At 43.6% G+C, this 23,522-nt stretch overlaps 1 protein-coding gene across 1 annotated transcript; it reads left to right on the plus strand.

Moving 5' to 3' along the window:
• Window positions 1-1,582: 1,582 nt before the first annotated feature.
• On the plus strand, window positions 1,583-21,673 carry dipk2ab (divergent protein kinase domain 2Ab). The gene is made up of 4 exons (XM_018740981.2): window positions 1,583-2,032; window positions 6,592-7,493; window positions 17,284-17,587; window positions 21,194-21,673. The coding sequence occupies exons 2-4, from the start codon at window positions 6,840-6,842 to the stop codon at window positions 21,526-21,528; spliced, it is 1,293 nt and encodes a 430-aa protein (XP_018596497.1). The 5' UTR covers window positions 1,583-2,032; window positions 6,592-6,839; the 3' UTR covers window positions 21,529-21,673.
• Window positions 21,674-23,522: the final 1,849 nt, after the last annotated feature.

The raw sequence follows: 23,522 nt of genomic DNA on the forward strand, positions 1-23,522 counted from the left end.
AACTTCAATAGTTGACAATTTTTTTTTAATATATTTACTGAAATAAGTTTCTGGATGAGTGATTATAATAATAAGACATAAGATTATGATACTAAGATTAAACACGACTACAACAGTAATAACTGTTTTTGATTAGTGAAGGATTTCAAAAAATAAATGTGATATTTATAGAATCAGGTACTTTGACTTAAGTAACATTCAGTGGAGTCAATGTTCCCTGAAGAGCCCCTTTGTGAGATTAAGAAGATGTTGCATTTAATCTTGTTCACAATATGTGTACAGTTGTTCTATAATTACATAAATGTTTTGACTGGTGCTGTGATTAAATCCTCAGAGGAAAAAACTTACTAACAGTTTTTGTCTTGAACACCATGCATCCTTCCATCCTAGGAAGAATATGGTACAGACACACACACACACACACACACACACACACACACACACAGGCATTTTACTGTCTTTATTGTAATTTATTTTACATCAACAACCACTTTAAAGTAACAAATTATTCCTCACTTATCCACAACTGATCTCGCAGATGTATTAAAATATGTACCTAACAAAAGTGTCAGTGGTGTGTGTTTTTAACCTTGACTAAGCTTTTAAAAAGCCCTTTTGTTATTTAGCAATACCACCCCCCCCCCACACGCACCCACCCACCCACCCTTTCACTTCACTGTCCAATGTTTTGGTTACCAAATACTGTATAAGATGCCAAGAGCATAACATTTCTGTTGCAATCACTGACATTTTGTAACATCTGGAATTGTCTGAAAACTGATTTAGATGTTTGGAAATAATTACAAATTCCTATCTTGGGAATATACTGATGAGAAAAACAGAAGTTATTCACAACCACACGCTCATGGTATCTGTTATTTTGTATGAAGATCAACCCTACGGCTGTGTGCGAAGAGAAATAAAAATCCATTGGACAAATGTTCTTATCTAAAGCCAGTTAATTTAGTAGGTATTTCCCAAGACGCCTGGAGGATATTAATTAATTAATGTCACCAAGTCAATTTTGTGACTAAAAACTGATTGTACTATTTGCATTACAGTCAGGTGCAATAAACCATTCAGAGTCTGTCTCATGTTTCTATACAGACTCAGAGCAACACTTTTTTGGCTGTCGAAACTGCGCACTTTATCAATAGTCATTCTTAGATACGTTTCCGCAGCAAGGGTTAACGGACGAGGGGGGAATTGATAGAAATATTATTTATTAAATACTATAAGTTAAGCAGAATGGAAGCGAAATTAAGATGAGTTTTTCACCACAGTGATCAGAGGCGCAACGCCGGCGCCACAAACGCACAGCACGTTATATTAACATGTCAGACGCGCAAGATCGAAACGCGAGTCAATTAGGAGCGGTAACACAAAGGGCTGACAATCTGACGCCGGAACTCCGACGCGAGGCGGTGATTGGTCAATCCCGCAGCTTTCTGGGCGGGGTTAAGGCCATGACAACCACACAACGGCGCCTTGGAGATGAGTACCGTAAAGTGTGTGAGAGTGTCGCAAACAGTGGCGGTCCCCCCCCATGCCGGAGCGGGGGCAGGACGCGCTGTAGCTCCAGGGGGAGGTGAGCTCCTGAGAGGAGGGCGGACGGGCTGAGCGCCGTGCGGGAGTAAACAGCCAGCGAAGGCGGCAGACAACGGGGCAGCGCAGCCGCGGCGGGCGGAGACTCGCAGATCGGCTTTTTTCCAGCGAACAGGCGGCTGATGGTCGCGAGCTGCCGAGTTTTTTTTTTTTTTTTTTTTTTTTTTATTCGTCTTCTCCGCCGTGATCGATCTGCTTTTCCGAGGATAATAGTAGAACCGCTGAAGCCCGATCGCACCTTATTTCGCGTTTTAACGGCACCCCGTGACGGGCTTGTCAGATGCGCTCGCCAGAGTAACGCGCCGAAGACGGAGATATAAAGGGAGGAAAAAAAAAAGCAACAACAACAAAAAAGAAAAAACTCCAAAATATAAAGAGAGAGCGCTGGAGCGCGAGCGCGAGCGCGGCTCACTTAAGTGCATCGCAGGTTTGTGGGATACTTGTGTCTTATGACTCTGTCCTTCCCTGCAGAGTTTCTGAGCGCCGCCACTAAAAAGAAATAATTGCTGTTCACGTGTAATTGTGTCGATCAGCGGGATGTTCTTTATCAACCAGTTGCTGGAGGAAATCGGGGTTCGACTGTCCGGGTCGCCGCGCGCTCACATTCATTGTCACTTCGTTTGTTAAACACATGATGTGTGACTATGACATTTGCAAGTAGGGTTCAGTGCACTGCGATTAATCAATGCCTGAGATGGTAATTCGCACGTAGTGTCGGCTTCCACAACACAGCAGAGTGTACATTTCATTTGTGCGTCAGTTATAATTTGCTGAAAGTTGGCGCTCCGGCGAGGAAGTCGTCGGTCGGGGCGCGGTGTTTACTGCGGTCCTCTTACTTTTCTGTTGTTGCCGTTTTACTGATTGCGGGCGAGAACAAAAGATGCGCGCGCCGCACGTGCGCTTCCACTGCGTTTCCACCACGGCGAAACGCCTCCTTTTTTTTTTTTTTTAATTTTACTTGGGTCAGGTTTCCTCGAGTCGGTTTGAGCAGTGCGATCCTCCTGTGTTGTCCAGTGTGGGTAAAGTGTGTGTTTACCATAGTGATCATGGTTACAGGTTAGTGATGGCTGCTTACAGGTCAGTTTGACACATTGCTCTCTGTGTGTGTGTGTGTGTGTGTGTGTGTGTGTGTGCGCGCGCGCGGCACCAGTGGTCCGAAACACGCCTGTTAACAATGTAAGAATATGTAACATTGATTGTAACAAAACCGGCTTTTTTTTTTTTTTACTTCTACCTCCCATGCGCATCCTTTAGTACATGATCAGTGATGTGCATTGTTTCAGAGTATCTTCTCAAAATCATGATTTAAAAAAATTTTTTTTTTTTTTTTAAACCAGCTTTGCCTCGACCTTCCCAAAAGGATCATCTTTTACCAGCTTTTAAATGTTCTTCTTATAAAGAACCAGTCCCCGTTGAACTGTCAGTGCTGCTTTTTGTCTGCACACTTTTTTTTTTTTTTGTATTGTATGTGGATCAATAAAGTCCTTCCCCCATCTATAGGCTAAACCGGAGTGCCCAGCGGCGGACGGTTATGTCTAATCTATGCTTTATAACCTCATTAAAATGGTTCAGAACTAAGCAGGACATTAAGTTATTCTGCAGTGGCAGTCCTGAGAGTTTGTATCTGTCTGCGGGTTCATTTACATTTTATTTCTAGCTGAGCTTTGTTGTACTTTTGTCTCCTGTTCTTGTGCTTTATATCTCTTAAAAGTTTTTAAAACATTTATTAAGTTTTATGTGATGTGAGTACATGATGAGTTGTGAATATGGTGAAGCAGTTCCTAATGATGATTTTAGTGTTTTGTACGTTTTTGTACCAACCGAGGTATTTTATTTATCATATGGAGTCTGTCTGTACTCCCAGGGTAGAAAGTGTATATGGACATAATTTCATTTAATCATATAAATGATACTTTTTGCCTAAGCAACTTGCAGTGTTAAGGTACTTACAATTATTTGCCCATTTATAAACCTGGGTAATTTACTGGCTCAATTGAGGGTAAGTACCTTGCTCTACGCTACTACCTGCAGCCTTCGGTCTAAGGGTAGCAGCTCCAATCACTACAATACCAACTGCCTCCTGGAATTGGGCAGAGTTGGTTTGCACTCATGCTTTAAATACTGTCCTCTCTTTATGGCTGCACATCTAATTCCAGATGGATTATTTCTGCACTGAAAAGCGCGCACACACACACACACACACATATATATATATATATATATATATATATATATATATATATATATATATATATATATATATATATATAATTTTTTTTCTTTGTGTGTGGTCTGACATTCAGTCTTTTACATGATAACCTTGACAGTTCTAATTTCCTTCCGGAATCTGAAGCTTAATCACCTAACAGTGCATCAATCTGGATTGGCTCTCAGATTCTGCTTTTTAATTAAGAGTAGAATATAATGAAGTGTTTGACTTCTAAGGGTGTATCAATATGTAATCTGCTCTGGTCATTGGGGTGATGTTTCAAGGGAAAGGAGGGTGAGGCACCCCCAGCGTGGCTCCAATCCTCCTTAGACGGAGTTCTCTGATGGATGCTGCGTCTTTCAGCGTAAATGAGGAACTTCGTAATGCTTTTCTGTTTCCCGTGGGTCTTTACAGTAAATCTGTCCCTTTGACCATCTGGCTTATGGTTTGACTTTTGTGGCAAAGACATCTTATGTCTTCCTTCAGTTCAAACGGGCCTCTTTAGTTCCTTCCCTGCGGAGGAAGTTCTGCTGTCTCATGTATACCGTCTGAGCATGTGTGGAGGCCGCATGCTTCAGCAAGGCTTTATTCCTCTTTTGACAGCTGCTCTGATCATGAAAATTAATTGGACACCTTTGTCAACCGCCATCTTCGCTTGTCCGTGTCTCCCAGCGTTGACTGGTTGTGGTCTAACACCCGGGTGACACGGACGAGCGTGTAACTGAAAATGCAACACAACAGCCAGGAGAGGATGCTGCTAATGAGACGACAATCTCGCTGTCAGCGCTGTGCAGTTGGATTTACTGTGATTTGACGCTGGGTGCTTTGAGCTGGTGTGGTCACAATAACGGTCAATTTAAACAGACACTTTAGGAATTTTAAAAAAAAAAAAAAAAGACACCCTCAAGGTGTTTTGAAAACTGCTTCTTAGTTAAAATTCTTACATGAAGCACAGCAGCCATGGTTTGCCGACGCGCTTTGGGCAATTACAAGAATACATCAATGTATACCTCGGGTAAATCCTCCTAAATACTTTGTTATTGCGGCATTCGGCGCCTGTCGTTTGCTTCTGCACCTTGCCTTGTCGGATTTGAGAAAATCGCAACCCAAGGGCTTTTCCAAGGCCGCACCACCGTTCCTCAACTTTGCGTGCCTGGTTTTCCCCAAGTAGCAGTTTCACACCCCTGTGCCAGGTACCCATGGGATGCGCTAGTTCAGACACGTATACAAACCATAAAATGCTCTGGGTCACAAGTTTCTTCCGTGATACAAGAGATCTCTTGACTCGAACAAATAAAGGGCTGAACCTACAAGCCTCCTCTTAAACAATCTTGGCATCCTTCACAGTTCTGCCTGAGCCCATCTGCAGCACTTCCCCAAATTATGCTTGCTTTTTAACTCTTTACTATAAATGACTCGTTTCCCCTTTTGGTTCAGTTGGATGCGTCTGGGTTATAAATCAGAATATGGCAGTTGTATTATCAGTTAATTGCGTTCATAAAACCAGTGCTCGTTGTGAATAATTGCATCCAGGTTTTTTTTTTTTTTTAAAAATTTAATTTAAAATGAAAGTGGGGGGGGAGGGGTAAAAGGTGTTTAGTTCAAGTCTTTAGACTGAGGATGTTATGTTCCTTTCTGAGCTTTGCGAAATGTTTGTAGGGCTAAAGGTTTTGTGCGGCCCACAAGCTCTCGAGTGGAGGTGAGAACCAGTGACTGGCCAGTGCTCTTACTGTCACATCGCGTAGCCGCTCTACTTTGACAGGCTGCTCCGACTTCTCAAGGTTCAAAGCCGTGTCACTGCACATTTAATGGGAGTTAATGGTGGACGGGATCTCGGCCTACGAGCGGCGCTTTTGTTTGCTTGTCCATACTCTACTCTGGAGCTGCCTTTTGTTACCTGTCGCCTTGTCATTTGTACAGCAGTCCGTTGTTTCCGAGTCTGGAGGAAACGCTCCATCGCGGCCGACGCTCACGAGCCTTGGCAAAGCGCTCTGCTCTAATTCTTTCCTTCTTCCCAAAAATCTTGTCAAGACAGAAGCAGCAGAGCAGTTAACTCCTTACGCAGGCTTTTTTTTTTCTTCTTTTCTCTCCCTGTTTAAATAACTTTTCTCCAATTTTCAAACATTACTGCTTCAGAGATGTCCCCAGAGCATGATTTAAATGGATCAACCTCTTGTCAGAGCTGAAATAATGCCACATAGGACATCTAAATAATAAAAAAAAAAAGTGTGGGTTTTTTTTAAGAGAACATGAAGTCCTTCTTTAAAGGGAGAAACAGGTCAACTAGTACCCATTGTAACTAGGATCTAGTCTTAGACAGGTTTTATTAATCTCCCTCCAGCTGTGGCTCTCTGTGACTGGTCTGATTTTTAGCCTCTTATTTACAGAAATGAACCGAAAACCTTCTAAAGCAAGCGAGGTCTGTCATGGCATTTTGTGAAAGTTAAGTTTTATTGTGTGGGAGCTCAGCTTCATCTTGTTCCGACTCATTAAAATAGTGAGAATTAGTGAATTCTCTCAAATGGCCCAAGCTGTCCCATTTTTGTAAAATTATTTGAAAATGCATAAACGAAATCTGGTTTATAGGTGTCCAGATTTGTGCAGCATAAGTTGGAGTGAAGCTGATGAGCAAATGAACAAGGTGGTCATTGTGGCTCTTGCTTAGCCCTGAATGGGAAGCGTCATGGCCCTCTAGCATTGATTTTCATGAATGCAGCTGCTGATTTAACCCCCTGGTGAAGTGAGTTCCTGTCTTTCTTCCTCCTCTTTGATTGCAGGCTCAATTGCGGAGGCTTCACGTTGTGACCGCTGAAGACATGGGTCTTGGGGTTCGAGAGCGTCGCTTTGCCAGAACTTCCTCCTTGCCGGTGCTGTGATGAGCTGTGGGTGACGACCCCAACCCCCCCAGTGTGTGGCGATGGTGGAACTGTGAAGCTCGGCCAGGCATCGGTCAAGCTCCCCTCTTCCCCTTTCCTGTCCTCCCCCCCTCCCCCCAACCCCTCAACGTGACCTGTTATGTGAGAATATGCTGCGCTTCCTTCCCCTCAAACTGGGTCGCCTATATCGATGCCTGAAACTGTTCCTCGCCGTGGGCCTCTTCATCATCCTGCTGATGAACACACACAACCTTCTGGCGTCCTTTCAGAAGAATGAGCTCACCGACCGCCGCTTCATCAACCTCAACAAGTGCCCGGCGTGTTTCGGCACCAGTTGGTGCCGCAAGTTCATGAACGGCCAGGTGACCTTCGAGACGTGGGGACGCCTGCGCTTCTTGGACGTCTTTAACGTTAAGAATGTGTTCTTTGCCCAGTACGGGGAGCCCAGGGAGGGCACGCGCCGCATCGTCCTTAAGCGCCTGGGCTCAAGCCAGGAGCTGGCCGACATCGACCAGAAGATCTGCAAGCGGGCGACAGGCCGCCCGCGCTGCGACATCGTACAGGCCATGTACAAGACCGAGTTTGCCCGGCTCAACGGCGACGTGCGGCTGTTGACCCCCGACGTGGTGGAGGGCTGGTCTGACATGGTGCACTGCCCATCCCAAAGACTCCTGGACAGGGTAGTTAGGAGGTATGCCGAAACCAAGGACTCGGGGAGCTTCCTTCTGAAAAACTTGAAGGACACAGAACGCATGCAGCTGTTGATGACCTTGGCCTTCAATCCGGAGCCTCTAGTGCTACAGGTACGAACAGCCCAGTCTCCTTCTTGCTACTCTAGTTTGGCAGAAGCCCAATGAATGTGATCTATGGCTAGTAGCTATAGAACTAGATCATGGTTTTTGCTTTGAGTTTTCCTGTATGAAACAACAAGAAAGGAACCGGTGAGGTTCGGTCTTGGCAGACACACTTAAGCTGCCTGTGTATTTATCGGCTTTATCCCCATATGTTTATCTTCTGTTGACTTCTAGCTTGGGTTCACCAAACTTTTGGAAAAAGCTGTGAAATGTTTTGGATCTCATAAGGACTCCCTTTTTTTTGTAAAACTTTGAGCTCCTGTTTCCGTATGGGTGCATGTTTATCTTTTTATTCTAGCGTTTTCATAGATTTTTCAACTTCTCAACCTTTCTGCACATCTTCATGGTTGCACAAGATGTTTCACTTCCTTCGTACTGAGCTCTGGAAGGTGTAGCAGCCCTTGGTCATCAGCTAGTTAAGACTCTGGTTGACTTCTGGAAAATGCTGGACTGGTTGCTCTGTTGATGCTGTTATCACCATGATGTCATTTGTATTAATTGTCAGATGTACATCTGGTCCTTCTAGTGTGTCTTTGTCCTTAAATGCTCCCTTCAGAACAGCACCTTAACTTTATGCGAAATTCTACAGGAAACTATTCTTATTTGCACCTCTTCCAACTCAGTTTTCATCATAACCAAATTGATAACTTTCAGTTTTGCTCCTAGTTGACTTTAGCTGCCTGGGACTTAGAATAACAAATGGCAGCATCCAGTTTTTGAGCAGGCCTCCAATTTTTAATTCGGAATCTGGCATCTCAGACTTCTGGGGCCATAAAGGCAGCGTCAGGCTGCTGGAAAGAGAATCTATAGAACTTGATTAGTCCCTTTTAAACTCCGCTTCTGCAAATCCTGTCCAGTTAATGCTGTCAGCGTTTGAATGTCCTTGCGTCTCATCAGAAGACTAAGATTAATTACGCTGCAGTCTGTTGACCCGTAGTGTGTGTTTTGTGGGATTCATAAATTGTTTATTTGGTTGTGAACTTCTGAACCCGGCAGTGATCAGACAGCTGACACCCTGCTGTGGAAGTGCTGGGGCTTTAGTCGGGGTTATAATGCTGCATGGTGGTGGGGGGGATTGCAGGAAGGGTGGCTGAGTGCCTTCGGTTGTTCCCTTTTGCTCACTGGGGGGAACAGAGTAGTTTTGATGGGGAAAAAATGGGGACTTGTGCAAAATGATTAATTTTTAATCTCTTATGGAAACGTGGGCCCACGGTGGTTCTGGGTGCTGCCCTGGGTCCTGGGAGGGGGGTTGTGTTTAAATGTACCTTGTCTTATCATTGTCAAACAAGCTGCGGTTTGATATGTCCTCGCGGCTTTGTTGGTCTCTGCAGTTTCCGGCACGTTCTGAAGTCCGGCTCCTGTGGCTGGGCTGGGCCCCTCTGGTCCCGCTCGCATTTCTGCAGCAACGTGCTTTTGATTCTGTTTGCTGAGCAAATATGTTCCTTGAAAGACTCCGGTTTCCCAGCTTCGCTGTCAAGTCGGTGGCGTTGATTGGCCCACCCCTTTGTGGGAATCCGGACTCCCTTTGTCGGGGAGAACAATTCCCTCCGTTGTACTCCGGTGGACCAACAAGGGACCGACTGTGTGCCGCCGAGCTGCACTCCGCTTTCCCCACTTCTGGAGTCACATGGAGGTCTCTGGAAGACAATTTAGCTTCAGGGACTAAATATCTTTGGAAGAGAACCAAAGACAAGAACAAGGAAATATTTGTAGAGCAGAAAACCAGTTTTTCTTGGCCTGTCCTTCTGCCTCCTTTGGAACTGTAATTTTTTGTCTTAAAAAAAGGTGCCAAATGCACACCCTTCCCAATTTTGATGTGGTGTAATAAAGGACCATACTTAAGGCTGCGTTAGTATCTGACTCCAGCAGTATTTTTATTCCCCCCACAAGAATATCCTGTTGCAGATGTTTGTTCATTTTTGGACTTGAAATCGCACAAGAAAAAAAACACAAATGTTCAGTTAAGGAAGTGTCTATCTCCTCCAGTCAGCTGTGAACTTGAGAGTCCGGAACTCCAAAAGCCTGTGCTTTTCCTTTGAATCCCTCATGAGATCATTGGCACAAAATACTTTCTGTAGTATAGAAACTAGGTTACATTAATTACCAATATGGAACTTTTTTAAAAAAATTTTTTTTTCTTTTCTCCTCCACCCCTCCATATTTTAACAGGTGGTGCGGTGGTTAGAACTGCCCCCTTTGGACTAAAAGGGTTCAGCTCCTTGAGCAAGTTACTCAAACTGAGTCAATACAGTCAAAATTACCCAGCTGCATAAGTCGGTAAATAATTAACATGGTAAGTCACTTTGGAGAAGATAATCAGTTAAGTAAATGCACATTTTAATGTGTTCAAATGTATGGATAAATGATGAACCATATGTATTTGGGAACTTTATGCTTCCTGCCCTCTCAAGCCTTGTCGTGAATCGCAGATGTTCGTGTCTCTTTAATTAAACATGCCAGAGTTAAACTACCTTGGGTAAATTTATGCATGCCAGCAGTTTTTTAAAATTGGAGTCTGCAAGACACATTCTTATGGTAAAAAAGGTTCTGTTTCTTGCTCTGTATTGGTTTTTTGGGGATGGCTGTAGTTTTTTTTTTTTTTTTTCTTTTTTTGTTAAATCCAGGTAGGACTAACTTCTTTCAAGGATTCTGGCAAGATGTATAGTATTTAAATTGGTGTGCTTTAATTAGTCTCCTTTCCTGGTATAAGGATTAAGGCACCAGCTCTTCTCAAGTGCTTAAAGCCCTCCTCAATTGTTCTTGAGAAGGCTGTTCGCTGACCCGAATTCTGCTGCTAGCAGGCGGGAAGCTGTCCGGGGCTTTCTCTCCAGCTTGGCTGCCCGCCCTGGTTTGGAGGGTTCGGGGAAGAGATGGAGCCCCCTCCGAGTGCTCTCCATGAACGGGCCCAGACGGTCACGCACTCTAATCCACTCTGCACCCAGACACCAGCTGTGTTTGGCTGGGTAAATGCCCATGCCCACGGCTGCTCCCAGGCACATCCCCACCCCACCCCTCTTTTTTTTTTTTTTTCTTTTTCTTCCCCTCTCCCCTTTGCATCACTCAAACACGTTGGGAGATGCACAAAGCTGAACCCCAGCAACAGGGCTAAGCCCCCTCGGTCTTTCAGCCCTTGTTTTTCTGCGCGTGCTGCGACTCTGCTTGCTCTAGCAAGACTCGTTTAGCTGGTTCCACCGTCACAAGCATGGCTGAAATGTTTGGGAGTCAAAAGGTAGGCTGTGTGGATTTAAAGGCTAAGGAGGTGAAATAAAACGTAAGGATCTGCCCCTACTAACCCTGCCATCTCTATAGTTACAGGTACTGTTAAGTTCATGTACGCTTAACTCTGCAACATTCATTATATCAATGACTCCTTATTTGGTAGAGTCAAGGTGGTGCACAGCCTAAGAAACAGAGGTGGTCTGGCTAGGCTGTTTGCGTAATACAAAATTTGAAATTTTTATTTTTGATAGGGACAGCTGGTAGTGTAGTGGTTAGAGCTACTGTCTTTCGATCCAAAGGTCACAGGTTCAATCTCTGGCTGCGGTACGCTTGAGCAAGGTACTTACCCAGCTGTATAAACGGGCAAGTAGTAGTAAGCCTGTAACTGTAATTGTGACCTTACAATGTTAAGTTGCTTTGAAGAGAAGTGTCAGCTTTATTCACAAACAAACAAATGTAAATGTGCTGGTTACAGCTGCCGCTTTTGGGCCGAAGTTCGCAGGTTTCAATCACACCTCTGGCCGTAGTACCCGTGAGCAAGGTACTCACTCCAAGTTGTTCCAGTAAGATTGCCAAACTGTATAAATGAAGAATTGTGAGTAGCTCAACATAAGTTGCTTTGGAGAAGGGCATCAACAAAAGAGAATTAATGTCAATGACGGCACCAAAAGCAACCTACTGTATTAGAAAAAGGAAAAGCTCCCAGTTATACACCGCATGCTTGTTGACTGCTTTTCAATCACTGACAGCGATGTCCAGAAACACATGGTGCTGCTCTTTTCACCATCTCCTCAGGGGGCCTCTGCAAAAACAATACAGTTTCAGTAACCTTTGCAAAGAGATACCTTTGCTGGGATTTGAACCTGTAGCCTTTTGGCCTCTGACGCTCTTCCCTAAGGAGGGTGCAGGTGGAGAAAGACAATGTGCACTTATTGGCTTTGTTTTTCCACATTCATATTTGGTGGTGTTTGAGATTGCTTGGCAACAAGAGAAGAAGATTCTGGCGGGTCTGCCTGATTTGGAAGGGTCACATCGCATGGGCAGGGTTGGTTTCCAGGGGCAAGCTGCCACTTATCTCAGCCAGCGGGCAGCAGCTGTCCTTGATAAATACAGCAGATCCGGCGGAAGATCCACCGGGGTCCCCAGCGCCGATGTCCCAGGTCCATGTGACATCACCCACCAGTACACACTCTGCGTGAGCGCTAAAAGGCTTGGATGCTGTCAGTGTTGCTGCGTATAACCCCCCCCCCCCCAAATCGAGAGTCGCATGGTCCTCGTGTTGGGAGGCCGAATGGCAGTCCTCTCCAGAAGAGGAGCTGCTGGGGTTCCCCATGGGCTGCCGCGTTCATGCTGGACTGACTGCGGTTCAACTTTAATGACCAGGAAAATACCCGAAGGATGGCAGCACAGGCAGGCCGAGAAGGTCAGCGGTGAGGTTTGAAATAGTGAGCAAGGACTTAAATTGGAGCGAAGGATACAGACCTCTGAGCTGCACCTGACTGTACACCCTTCCCTTGTGTCACAGGGTCCCCTACAATGAAACTGCTGCAATGGGCTATAGAATTTTTATTTATTTATCTATTTAATAGGCTAATTTTCACCTGATAATGCAATAAGTTCACATCTACAACAGGTGTTTTATTTGCTGCCTACAATGTGTCTCACTCTGTAAATACCAACATGCGGTGTTCCTTCTACGGCAATAGTGAGTGATTTTGTTTCCTGCTTCCTGGCACATTGACCGTCTCAACCATCGGTTATGATAAAGCCAACTCATGATTGAAAAAGCAGATTTGGTGCAAACTTTTACAAATAATTTTTTACGTTTATATAGTTTAACTCGATTATTGAAATCTTCTAAACAGTATTCAGATTCCAAAAGCTATCATACACCACCGGAGTTTCTCTTCTGGTATATAAGTCAACCTGGAGGTGTCAGCCCACAAATATTTACTCTTCTGTGTAATTCATGATCCCACTTTCAACAACCGTGACAAGTAGTTTCTGCTACAGATGATTTCCTGCGAAACCTCCGACTATGAAAAATCAGATAATAAAAATAAAAGGACTTATGGGGGAAAAATGGGTTTTGAGTGGTCTGTCCAACTAAACAAATTTATAACCAAATCAATAGCACTTAACAGTTGTAATATTAGCACATAAATTCATAGTAAAGGAGTGCTACGGTAAATATAGGACTTTTCGAAGGGGAAAAAAACAGGAAGACGTCTTGAACGCAACGTTGACTCCGTTATGCCAGCTGTGTGAACTTGTTCTTTCATTTTGTTCAAAATGCTTGATAATACCATGCCTTTATTTAACATTCCCCACCTGAAAGTTTGTGTCCAGTGTCTTCTTGGGCACATTCCTATCCCCTTGCTTGCATTTGTTACAAAAAAAAAAAAAAAAAAGAAAGAGATTTGGTGAAAATGACAGGAAAACTGAGGAGAACCCCCTCAATCAGCATTTCCACGACAAAGTATGTGGGAGAACTGAGCATCGTGTGTATTCCTCCACGGGCCTCTGCATCCAGCTGTGTTACTTTTGAGGTCGACTGATTTACTCAGTGATGCAAAGCATGTTGGAGACACAGTTGTGTATGAACCAGTGGGATTTTTGTTTTATGCCGACATGTTCCCTGATTATACCAGTCGTGTGTGAGCTAATTGACATTATGAAAACTTGCATAGTAGAAGAAATGACTATTTATCAGCACGTAAATTCAGATTTTTATTTTTTTTAAATTTTCAGGTGACATTTTCATTTGGGAACTTATTTCATAAGAAATGACCACTAAGTGACCCCCCCCCCCCCCCCCCCCCCAAAAAAAAAAAAAAAAAAAGATGGGAATTTAGCTAATGGTCTGATATTTGCAGGATGCCCCATTATGCAAGGAATGGGTAGATTTTAAAAATCGTTTTATATATATTTTGACCAACAACCATAGCTGTGTCTTGATTACACTTAATCTTTTCAGTTTTGCTTTTTAATGCATAAGTAGTTTGATCTCCTTTGTTCCCCTTCATACACCCCCAGCTTGGCAAATTCCTTCCATCTAGCGATCCTAATACACCGGCTCCTAGCTCATGTTTGGACCTGTTCGCTGCTGCATGTAGGAAGGGCAAATGTGGTGAATTCCTATCATTTTGCCACACCTGGCTTGTTGGGGGAAGTTTTGGCCTCTTGCTGGAGGCGCTACCGTCTGCTCGCTCCCACTGATGCAAATTGATGTCTGATTTGAAACTTTATTTCTGTACACCCACTGTTTGCACTCTGATGTTTCTATATAGCACTTTGCCGGGCCTGCTGCTTTGCGTATGACTTCTGTGTATAGGAGCAGGTTTTTAAATATGATGGGTGAATTGCCAGTTGTAGTTCACCTCAGTCAACCCCAGTCCTAGGTTCTTCGGCTGAGTGGCCCTTTCTTTTTGTTCTGGTTTATTTGTATCTAATGCAGCTTCTCATTGTCCAAAACCACTTATTCATGTAGCCAATGCTTTTTTTCATAATTCAGCGTGGTGAAATGAGCTCCCCCTGTCCCTCAGAGCTGCTGAATCCCGAATGAATGCTGTGGTATTGGACAAACTGCTTCAGCAATCCTCTGTCTGTAGCTCTTTGGCGAAAAGCCCTTTCGTTTACTGTGAGTTGTGTGTCGTTATGGAGAAAAGTGTCTGCTAAACAAATGTAAAATACAATGTTAAGCTACTTCCAGTAACCATTACGCTTCTAAAAGTCATTATATCAATTTAGGGTACGTGACTGGTCTAACCACTATGACACCTGCTGCCCCATCTTAAACCCATAGTTAATCTGTTTCAAAAGGGACCAGTGTAATATTTTCCCAGTACGTTATTGGCAAACTTGACAACATCTGGAGAACGCGTGCAAACTGGATTTTGCAGCACTGAGACAGGAGCTGAGCTGAAACGGTCAGTGAATCCCTGGTCATAAAATGCAACATGTGACCCCCTAGGGAGTGGGGAAGGGGGTGGTTCATTTTCTCACATGTTAGATCACTTATTTTATCTCTGCCTCTGGTGGTTTGCTGTGTATCCAATAAGGCTTCATTTTCGGCACAATAAACTGCAACCCTAGAGCGCAAAATGATCATCGGTGGCCTGATCACGATCCATTTTGCAGAAAGGAACATGTTGTACAGCGGTAATCTTGTGCCATCATCTAACCCCATGGGAAGCAAAATGCTGTGAAATGGACCAACCTGGAAGTTGCCACATTTCGTCTCGCTGTCACAAGCGACAAAAGGGGAAACTGGTCTCACTGGGTGGTCTTTGTTCAAAGTCACTGAACTAAGCAGCTTTCTCTTGACATATTTTGAATTAAGAGTGCACTGACATTTCAGTATGCAATCAGACTGAAGTGTGTGACTTAGGTTTTTTTTGCGGAGGAATAAGGTTGGATTCTTACTGCACACTGTTGCAATAAAGCAGGAGCAGAACTGTGGAAAGTCTAAATGTGGGCTTTGAATTTACCTGCTTAACACCTCATTGCAAGGCTTAATGGCCTTCGAAATGAGTAGGTCTCAAAATACCCAACGGTTCACCTTTGAATGCTAAATTGTGGAAGATGTGTTCTTGCATATAGAGGACATACATCAAACCCAAAGAGCCCAAAAATAACTTTTATTTATTTATTTCTTTAAATTTTTGCTTCCAAGTTTTATTAATCCACTAAAATAAATGAAGGGGGCGGGGGGGGGTGGTCTGACTTTTACAGAGAAAGAGAATCAACTGGGTATGTTTTGCCCCCCCCCCCCCCCAGTCTGATGCAAGCATGTTGTAATATCGCAGATGAGGGCGACTGGACCGAAACCCAGCGCTGCCGAATGTGGTATAGGAAGCACAGTCAGCTGAAAAGGTTTTGTAGGCTGTAGTAAGTTGCCGCTTCCCCACTCACCTGAACTGTGGGAATCCACATGGTGAACCTGGCAAGCTAAACACAGGCCATGTGGTGGCGCTTTGGTTAAGGTAAGCAATGCCTTACAGCACAGCTGCTTTGCTTAATGTTCTGGCTGTTTTCCGGTCATGACAGCTGCATTGCAATGACCTAAGCAAATTCCCTCATTGGAGTAACCCATGGAATTGAAACTATCGAAACTGACAAAAGTGTGATCAGTATTTCAGTGAACATGGTACTCCTTTTAAAAGAAAGTCGCCTTTTTTGTGCAGAAAGATGTCGCATTACAATTTGGCAGTGAAAACATCTCCACGCAAATCATCTGAAACAACACGGCGAAATGCGTTCCGATTCCGTAATTTGCACTTGAAGCCGTCGCATGAACGCGGAGCAGTTGTCAGCTGTGGCGCGACACAATTAACTGCTGACAATGGTAATTCATTTCCTCAGAAATATTCCCTTGAGGATTATGATATGGGATATTTAATAAACCAGGTGTACGGGTGCGATGTAGATTGTCGTCATTCAGACCTCATAACTGATGCATGAGACCCGGGGTACCAGCAAACGCAATAATAGGTTCGATGCATTGACTCGGCAGTCAAAATGCGCAAAAAAACCTCCGTTATGGTCTTATGGTAAATCGAAGCGCTTCTTCAACGGACTGTAAAGTCATGTGTGGTCCTCGGCTCAGAGTCCTGTCACTATGCATCACTGTACCCTTTACAGCATCTTTTGTGGTGTCAGTTGACCTTCAGTATGGAATCCTACTGCTTATCATTGTCATAGATATGTGTCTATACAGAATGTTATTTATGTAGAAAAATTTTTATGTGTAAACATTTTATTCCCACCAGTTTTCTATCAGAGTAAAACTACAAACTGGACATTTTGTGTGTGTGTGTGTGTGTGTGTGTGTGTGTGTGTGTGTGTGTGTGTATAATTGTTTATAAAAATCACCATTTACTAATGCTGTGTTGGAGGTTTATCATATGTTTCATTAAGAAAATGAAATGGGACTAATTTTTATACATACATAAAAGTGATATATAAACGTTCTTATTTTTCAGATGTTTCCCTGCTTTCATGTTGGACTGCTGTGGTTTTATAAGAGCTCAAAATGAAAGGAGTGGCATTAATGAGAGGCCCCATAGGAGGCCTGCTAAATTAGGCCAGGAAGCAGTCAGCTGAGTGTAGAAAGTGTGTGTGTGTGTGTGTGTGTGTGTGTGTGTGTGTGTGTGTGTGAGAGAGAGCGAGACAGAATGCAGTCTTATTGTTGTTTTTTTTTTTTTTTTTTTTTTTTTTTTTTTTTTTTTTTTTATAAGGTTGGGGTAGTTTATTGTTGCTGTAATAGTACACTATAAAATTTCATATCCATAGTTCCAGCTCTGCAGAAAAGTGGTCTGTATTTTAAACAACTTAACATCCTGAATGATCACTGCACTCTCACAAACTCTGCAGACATAAAATGTGCATCGTGGACATACTTGCATCATAGCAGGCCTCCAGTTGGTGTTACCTGTTGCCAAAAGACATTGCAGTGTGTAGTTCTGGGAGATAGATGGCACTGCGTAAAGTGTGCTCACTCATCTCTGGTCTCCTTCAGAGCTTTCCATCGGACGAGGGCTGGCCGTTCCCAAAGTACCTCGGGGCGTGCGGTCGGATGGTAGCGGTGAACTATGTGGGGGAGGAGCTGTGGAACTTCTACAGCGCCCCCTGGGGGAAGCGCGTGGACCTGGCGCGGCAGCTGATGGACATCGCCGAGCAGCTCACCAACAATGACTTCGACTTCGCCCTGTACCTCCTAGACGTCAGCTTCGACAACTTCGCTGTAGGGCCGCGGGACGGGAAGGTCATCGTGGTGGATGCCGAGAATGTGGTGGTGGCTGACAAAAGGTTAATTAAGCAAAGTGAGTATCTCGATTGCCTTTCAGAAACCTTTGTGACCAATGTCTCGTTTTTCCTCATAATGCACCCTTCCCTCGTATTGATGGAGTCCCATAAAGCGAAACTGCTACAACGGTATATGAAAATATGTACTATTTTCTAATACAATGTCAATATAACAGCTCCCTGCCCTCACAGTAATTTTGTTTACAATGGGTATTTTTATTTACTGCCTACTGTGTCTTTCACTCTACCACATACATGGACGCTATGCTTCTTCAGTAACCCAATCTACTGTATACACTTCCTACTTCCTGTCACATGGTGGGCCTCATCCAATCACAACACCTGGTTATGGTAAACCTAACTCACTCTCAGATTGCATGCTACCTTTTTAGAAGTAACCTGTGCAAGCAGGTAAGAAACTTTTCAGTTGTATAAACTGCTTTTATAGAGTCAATAGCCTCACACAATCGTAAATAATTTGTTGCGGTTTACACGTCAGTCCAAATTCAGTCCTGATAGTCCTAAAACTTACTGTCCTGCACAGTTCACACTGGCAGAAATTTTATTAATTTGTCCTTTTTCTTGATACTCTAAGATATGTTTAATTTTAGGTTACTTTTTTTTTTTTTTTTTTTTGGCTTGGAACCTATTTATTTCTTCCACCACTAAAGAAATATTCTAATGGTAATCTAAGCCCCTAATAACAGCAGTTCACCTAAAGTGGATTTCATGCAACTAATTTAATGCTGTTGCATGCAGAATGGCTGTGCTGGAGGCTTTAGGGGAAAAAAAACTTAACAACTGAGCTTTACACATTCGTACCATTTTCTATTTTAAATCTTTTCAATCTGACTGTTCTGCCAGGCGCTAATTGCCCAAAGCTTATTTTCAAAACCATACGAAATGTATGTTCACCTTAGAGGAAATTCAGATGCCAATTACTGTTTTGTCTGACCATGGGGCGAGCATTTCGACTGATGCGGTGAAATTATGGTGTGTGTGTGTGTGTGTGTGTGTGTGTGTGTGTGTGTGTGTGTGTGTGTGTGTGTGTGTGTGTCTTGCACGGTGGAAAAGGAGGGAAGCAGAAAAGTGACCCACATTCTGACTGTGGCGTTGGCAGCGGTGAACGGTTTTTGACTGGGGGCTGCAGATGGCCCCTGCCCATGTGGCATGTGGAGCAGCTGTTCCTCAGAGGAGCCCATCTAGGCCACAGGCTGTCCCCACCCCCCCCCCGGACACAGAGCGGATGCCGCGCTGCCAAGCAGCACCATTGAGCAACACTATAATTTTAGCTTGCTCAGTGTGGAGCGGAGCCCGTTTCAGTGTCTCCGCCAGCAATATGTTTTATCCATGGATACAACCTTTTTAATGACTGCAAACATCCAAATGACATAATTGACTTGAATAATAAACTCAAAACTCTCTCATTCTCTTAAACACACCTATAGCTTGTTTTGTCACCTCTCAAGCTGCATTTTGGCGTTTTGTGGAAACCCTAGTCGGTACTTAGAACTGCTTGTTTGGTTGTGTTAAATGACTGTGAAACAGACGTGGATAGAAATACGAACCGGGATCTGCTGTTGCCAGAATTTGGCAATATGGCCTGTTTTTTAAGCAGTTGTGTGTGGAAGGTTCTAGTAAGAACAGTGATGTACAATGAACACTTTCCTATAATCACTTCAGTAATGAGAACATAGTGGGTAGGCTCTTAATGCTTTTTTTTTTTTTTAATGTCACTTTTTATCCAACTTATCCTGACTTGGAAACTGCATTGGGGACCTACTCGTGCAAGATAACATGAGTTGTGTGTGTTTGGGGGAGGGTCAGTTACAATTGTTACACTATCATTTGCTGTATTACTATGCTGGTTTGGGTCCGAGTCAAATGTCAGTTTATGCTGGTTTCTTGACTTACAAACTGTTGAAATGCATTATGCATTTTCGAAGGTATAAAAGCTGTTACTTTTTTTTTTTTTTTTTTTTTTTTTTTTTTTTTTAAAAAACTTGGGACAGCTTGGGGTGTAGTGGTGAGGGTTACTGCTTTTGCATCCAAAGGTTGCAGGTTCGATCCCCACCTCCCGCTGTAGTACTTTTGAGCAAGGTACTTGCCCTAAATTGCTCCAGTAAAAGGAATGACTCAGTTTTATAAATGGGTAAATAATTTTAAGCTTGTAACTGTTACACTTTGAGTCTTCTGCACTGATACACTAGGGCAGATGAGCTGCTGTGTGGAAGCGGTAAGTAAACGTCAATATTTAAAAATCAACAGTCGCCTTTGACAACATGGACAGAATCAAAGTTGTAGATGTGCTTAACCACATTTATCTATAGCGGATTTCTTATAGGAAGAAATAATCCATCAAAGTAAACGGCTGCTATTCTGGGAAGATCAAGCCTTCCCATTCTTACAGTAAACACTTTTGGCAGCGGAAACTAGAAGACTTGAAAAGAGGATATGTGGTGTTGTAGATGGCCTTCAGAACCACTGTGGAATAGTTGGGTTTTTATATATTTAGATATTTTAAAACTTATCTAGTTATTGAATTTCATAAGTTTTATGGAAAATCTCTTTTGGGAGAAGCATGGAAATGCTGACCTTCATATCTAGGATGATAATGGACATATTGGGCTTATGAAACACATCTGGCATAAGGAAAGAACAAGGAGAACTTTGCATTGTGGGAATCCATAAAGAATAATTTTCAGAAAATCCCTCTAATCCACAGCTTCTATAGAAATTTAGATAATTGAACTGTATAGCTAATCGCTGTCCGAGACCAGCAGGTCCTATGTGGCCGGGTTGATATTCTTTACACCCGTGTTTTATAAAGCGCAGGAAAAACGGGACCTGAGAGTTTTACTGGCTCCTAATGCAGTAAGAACGGAAGCGGAGCCCCAGCGCTTCGGCGCTATTGCATTTGCTGCCCCCATTTTATTTTTGTTTTCCTCCAAAGGGAAAGAGATCTGTCTTCATCATGGCTATTGATCGAGTCGGAAGGGGCCGAGCACTGTCAGAAGAATGGTAAAATTTTGATTGAGCCTCTCGGATTGCAAGGGAGGACCGCATTGCGTTCGCGTTGCCGATCATGTGCCCGCAGTGCGAGGTTTCTCAATCGATCGCCTTGTAAACGCAGCTTCAAAGGCCTTCTGGTGGTGGCAGTGATTTATTGTCAGAGCTGTGAGCCGTTGCTTCAAAATCAGATGCCAAAAAGGCTCAGGATATTGAGGCTGGGGGGGGAAAAAAAAAAAAAAAAAAAAACACCACTCGAGGTATCAAATAAGACATGAATAGCATGTTTGAAAAACATTAGTGCTGCTTTTTAGGGTAATTCCTCAAGTTTTTCCTGTGTTTGCATGTTTCCAACCTACAGCCACACATGGGAATACAAATTTCCACTATTGTGAAGATTTTAACACTGAAACATACCAGAAGTTACTCTTTGATGGGAGGATAAAGGTATAGAATTATTCAAATTTCTTGCAATCTTCTACGATTTCCATGGGTCCTTTAAGTACACTTCTTTTCACCAAAACTGCAGAAATTGTGAAGCTCCCATTGGTTTATAACTTACTGCACGATTGAAGACGTTTCAGTCCCAGTCTGACCAGTCCCTTCCCCTGCAGATAAACCTGAGAACTACGACGTGTGGTACGAGAGCAAGTTCGAGGAGTGTGACAAGGAGGCGTGTCTCTCCTTCTCTAAGGACATCCTCTGCTCCCGCGTCACCGTCGACCACAATTACTACGCCATCTGCCAGAACCTGCTCTCCCGGTACGCCACGTGGCGTGGCACCACGGGGGGTCTCCTACATGACCCCCCTGCCGAAGTGATCCGAGATGGACAGCTCGAGGCTCTGCTGGACGAATGCGCTAACCCCAAGAAGCGCTACGGCCGCTTCCAGGCGGCTAAGGACCTGCGTGACTACCTCGAGCAGCTTGCCAATGCGGCAGCAAGGTAATGAATGGGTCACCCAGGTGCTGTCGCCATAGCCTCCCCTTGCATATCAACAAGGCAGCGACTTTTCCTGGTGGGAATCATGGGTGCGAAGTCATCGGTTTTCAAGCTCCTCTATTTTTGATGAATTCCTGTAGCCTGGATTTTTTTTTTTTAATTCCCCCCCCACCCCTCTGTGTGAATTGCTGCATACAACCAGTAGAAACACTAATTTACCCCAAATGCCTGGTTGGGAGTGAATTTACTCCCAAATGTTTGCTTTTTTTTGCTCCAGGGAGGTTTTAGATGGGATCTGTGCACTGGTGGAACTGAAACCGAGGAAAGTTGTAATGATGATGGATCCATATGTAGCAGGCCACAAGGGTGTTGTTACTGTAACACTTAGATTATTAATTTATTCCCCATTTTATGGGCCCATTAACACTTGATCACCTCTGAACACAGTTGCACCAGAACCCTTTATATATGGCTAATACATTTTTCAATCCCCCCCAACCTCACGAAATATATATGGGTTGTGCTGTATTTTCTACATGCTGGTAGGCAGCAGAAATGAGCCTCTTAGAAGGCAGAGTAGCGGCAAATTCCCCTGTGGGCTTGGCTCCAAACACCCAGAATCAGGCAGTCGCGCTAGAGAAGGCGGTGACTTCCAAGAAGTGCGTACATGGGGTCGGATGAAAACATTCCGGATTTGTGAATGCTCATCTATTGCAAACGTTGTGCATATACCAAAGAATAAGGAAGTGCAACTCAGCTTCGCTAAACCTTGCCACTCGGTTTTTCTTCACTGCTTTCTGCTCTGTTGCTGACTGATCAAGAGAATTTCTGTAAACATGTAACGAAACTTCATATGTGCAAGGGCCCACTTTTTCTTTTAATAAAAAAAAAAAAAAAAAGGGGGGGGGAAAGAAACTACCAGAAAAGCGAGGCATTGTATGTGGTGGTCGAGAATTGCGGGGGGTGTCGGGAAGATCAATTGAAACTGTTTATTTCTTTGCTGAAGGCTTGTCGTAGATTCGGACTAACCGGCTCTGATAAATAGCCTGCGTTGCCTTGTTCTGCTCCTATGCTGCTCCTGCGGTAATGCAAGGCAACAGCTAAAAAAAGAGAATAAATACCCCCTCCAAAAATGAGCTCCGCTGCCCCAATTTCTCACACCGGTACCCCCGACGTGCTCTGTGCTGCCGGTTCCTGAAACCGAAACCTGTGGGCTGCTTGTACTAAAGCACACCAACAGCTCCATAATCTTTAGTCCATCTCCTGTTATGTTTGGGCCGCCTGTTGGTTTGGCAAGAAGGGCTGAGCTTTTGTGATATGTTTTGGGGGGGAGGGGGGGTTGATTTGCCATGCTATAAGGTTTCCAGCTTAATGAAGTGCAGTGCTTGGTCTAAATTCAGGTAGTCACTGGATGCTCACCCCCCACTGGGATCACAAAATGTCAAATGTTGCTTCTAATCTTAAGCGATCTGGCCGAGTCTAATCCTGCTGGTTCAGAAAAGCAATAATGTTTAGTTTGGAAAATTTTTATTTCTAGGAATCCTTTGTACCCTTTTTGTTCCAGGTATCAATCTTATTCAGACCGTCCTTTATCCTGTATGGCCACCCCTAATGTGCGGTACCCAAGTTTAAGGATTTATGTGCATAAATAACTGTCTGCTTTTGTACTGTAATTTCTCATTTGAGTATCATATCAGCAATGTCTGATTTTACTGTGCCTTTCATTCAAAGTTGTATTTACAACTTCTAGTGGGTTTCAATATTAAAGTATACAAATATTACATTTGTCTGGTGTGAGTGTTTATTTCACTTGGATTTTCTGTTTCGCAGTGCATACCGCTTAAAGACAATGTTGATTTGGTAAAATTTTAATACAGGCATGGTAATGGTGCATTGTAAGCCAGTCTACTGATCTAGCATGAAATAAGCCTCCCCGATCCTTCTGTTGGTGTACTTTTCTCAAGTTGCTGTACCCTACTTTGCGTTATGCATTTTTATGGT

This window comes from Scleropages formosus, chromosome 19 (assembly GCF_900964775.1).
Source record: "Scleropages formosus chromosome 19, fSclFor1.1, whole genome shotgun sequence".
NCBI lineage: Eukaryota > Metazoa > Chordata > Actinopteri > Osteoglossiformes > Osteoglossidae > Scleropages > Scleropages formosus.

Excerpts from the sequence above, each read along its gene's own strand:
- dipk2ab (XM_018740981.2), top strand. The coding sequence starts at position 6,840 with ATGCTGCGCTTCCTTCCCCTCAAACTGGGTCGCCTATATCGATGCCTG. Across the intron at positions 7,494-17,283 it reads CGGAGCCTCTAGTGCTACAG|AGCTTTCCATCGGACGAGGG; the intron begins GTACGAACAGCC and ends GGTCTCCTTCAG. Across the intron at positions 17,588-21,193 it reads CAAAAGGTTAATTAAGCAAA|ATAAACCTGAGAACTACGAC; the intron begins GTGAGTATCTCG and ends CTTCCCCTGCAG.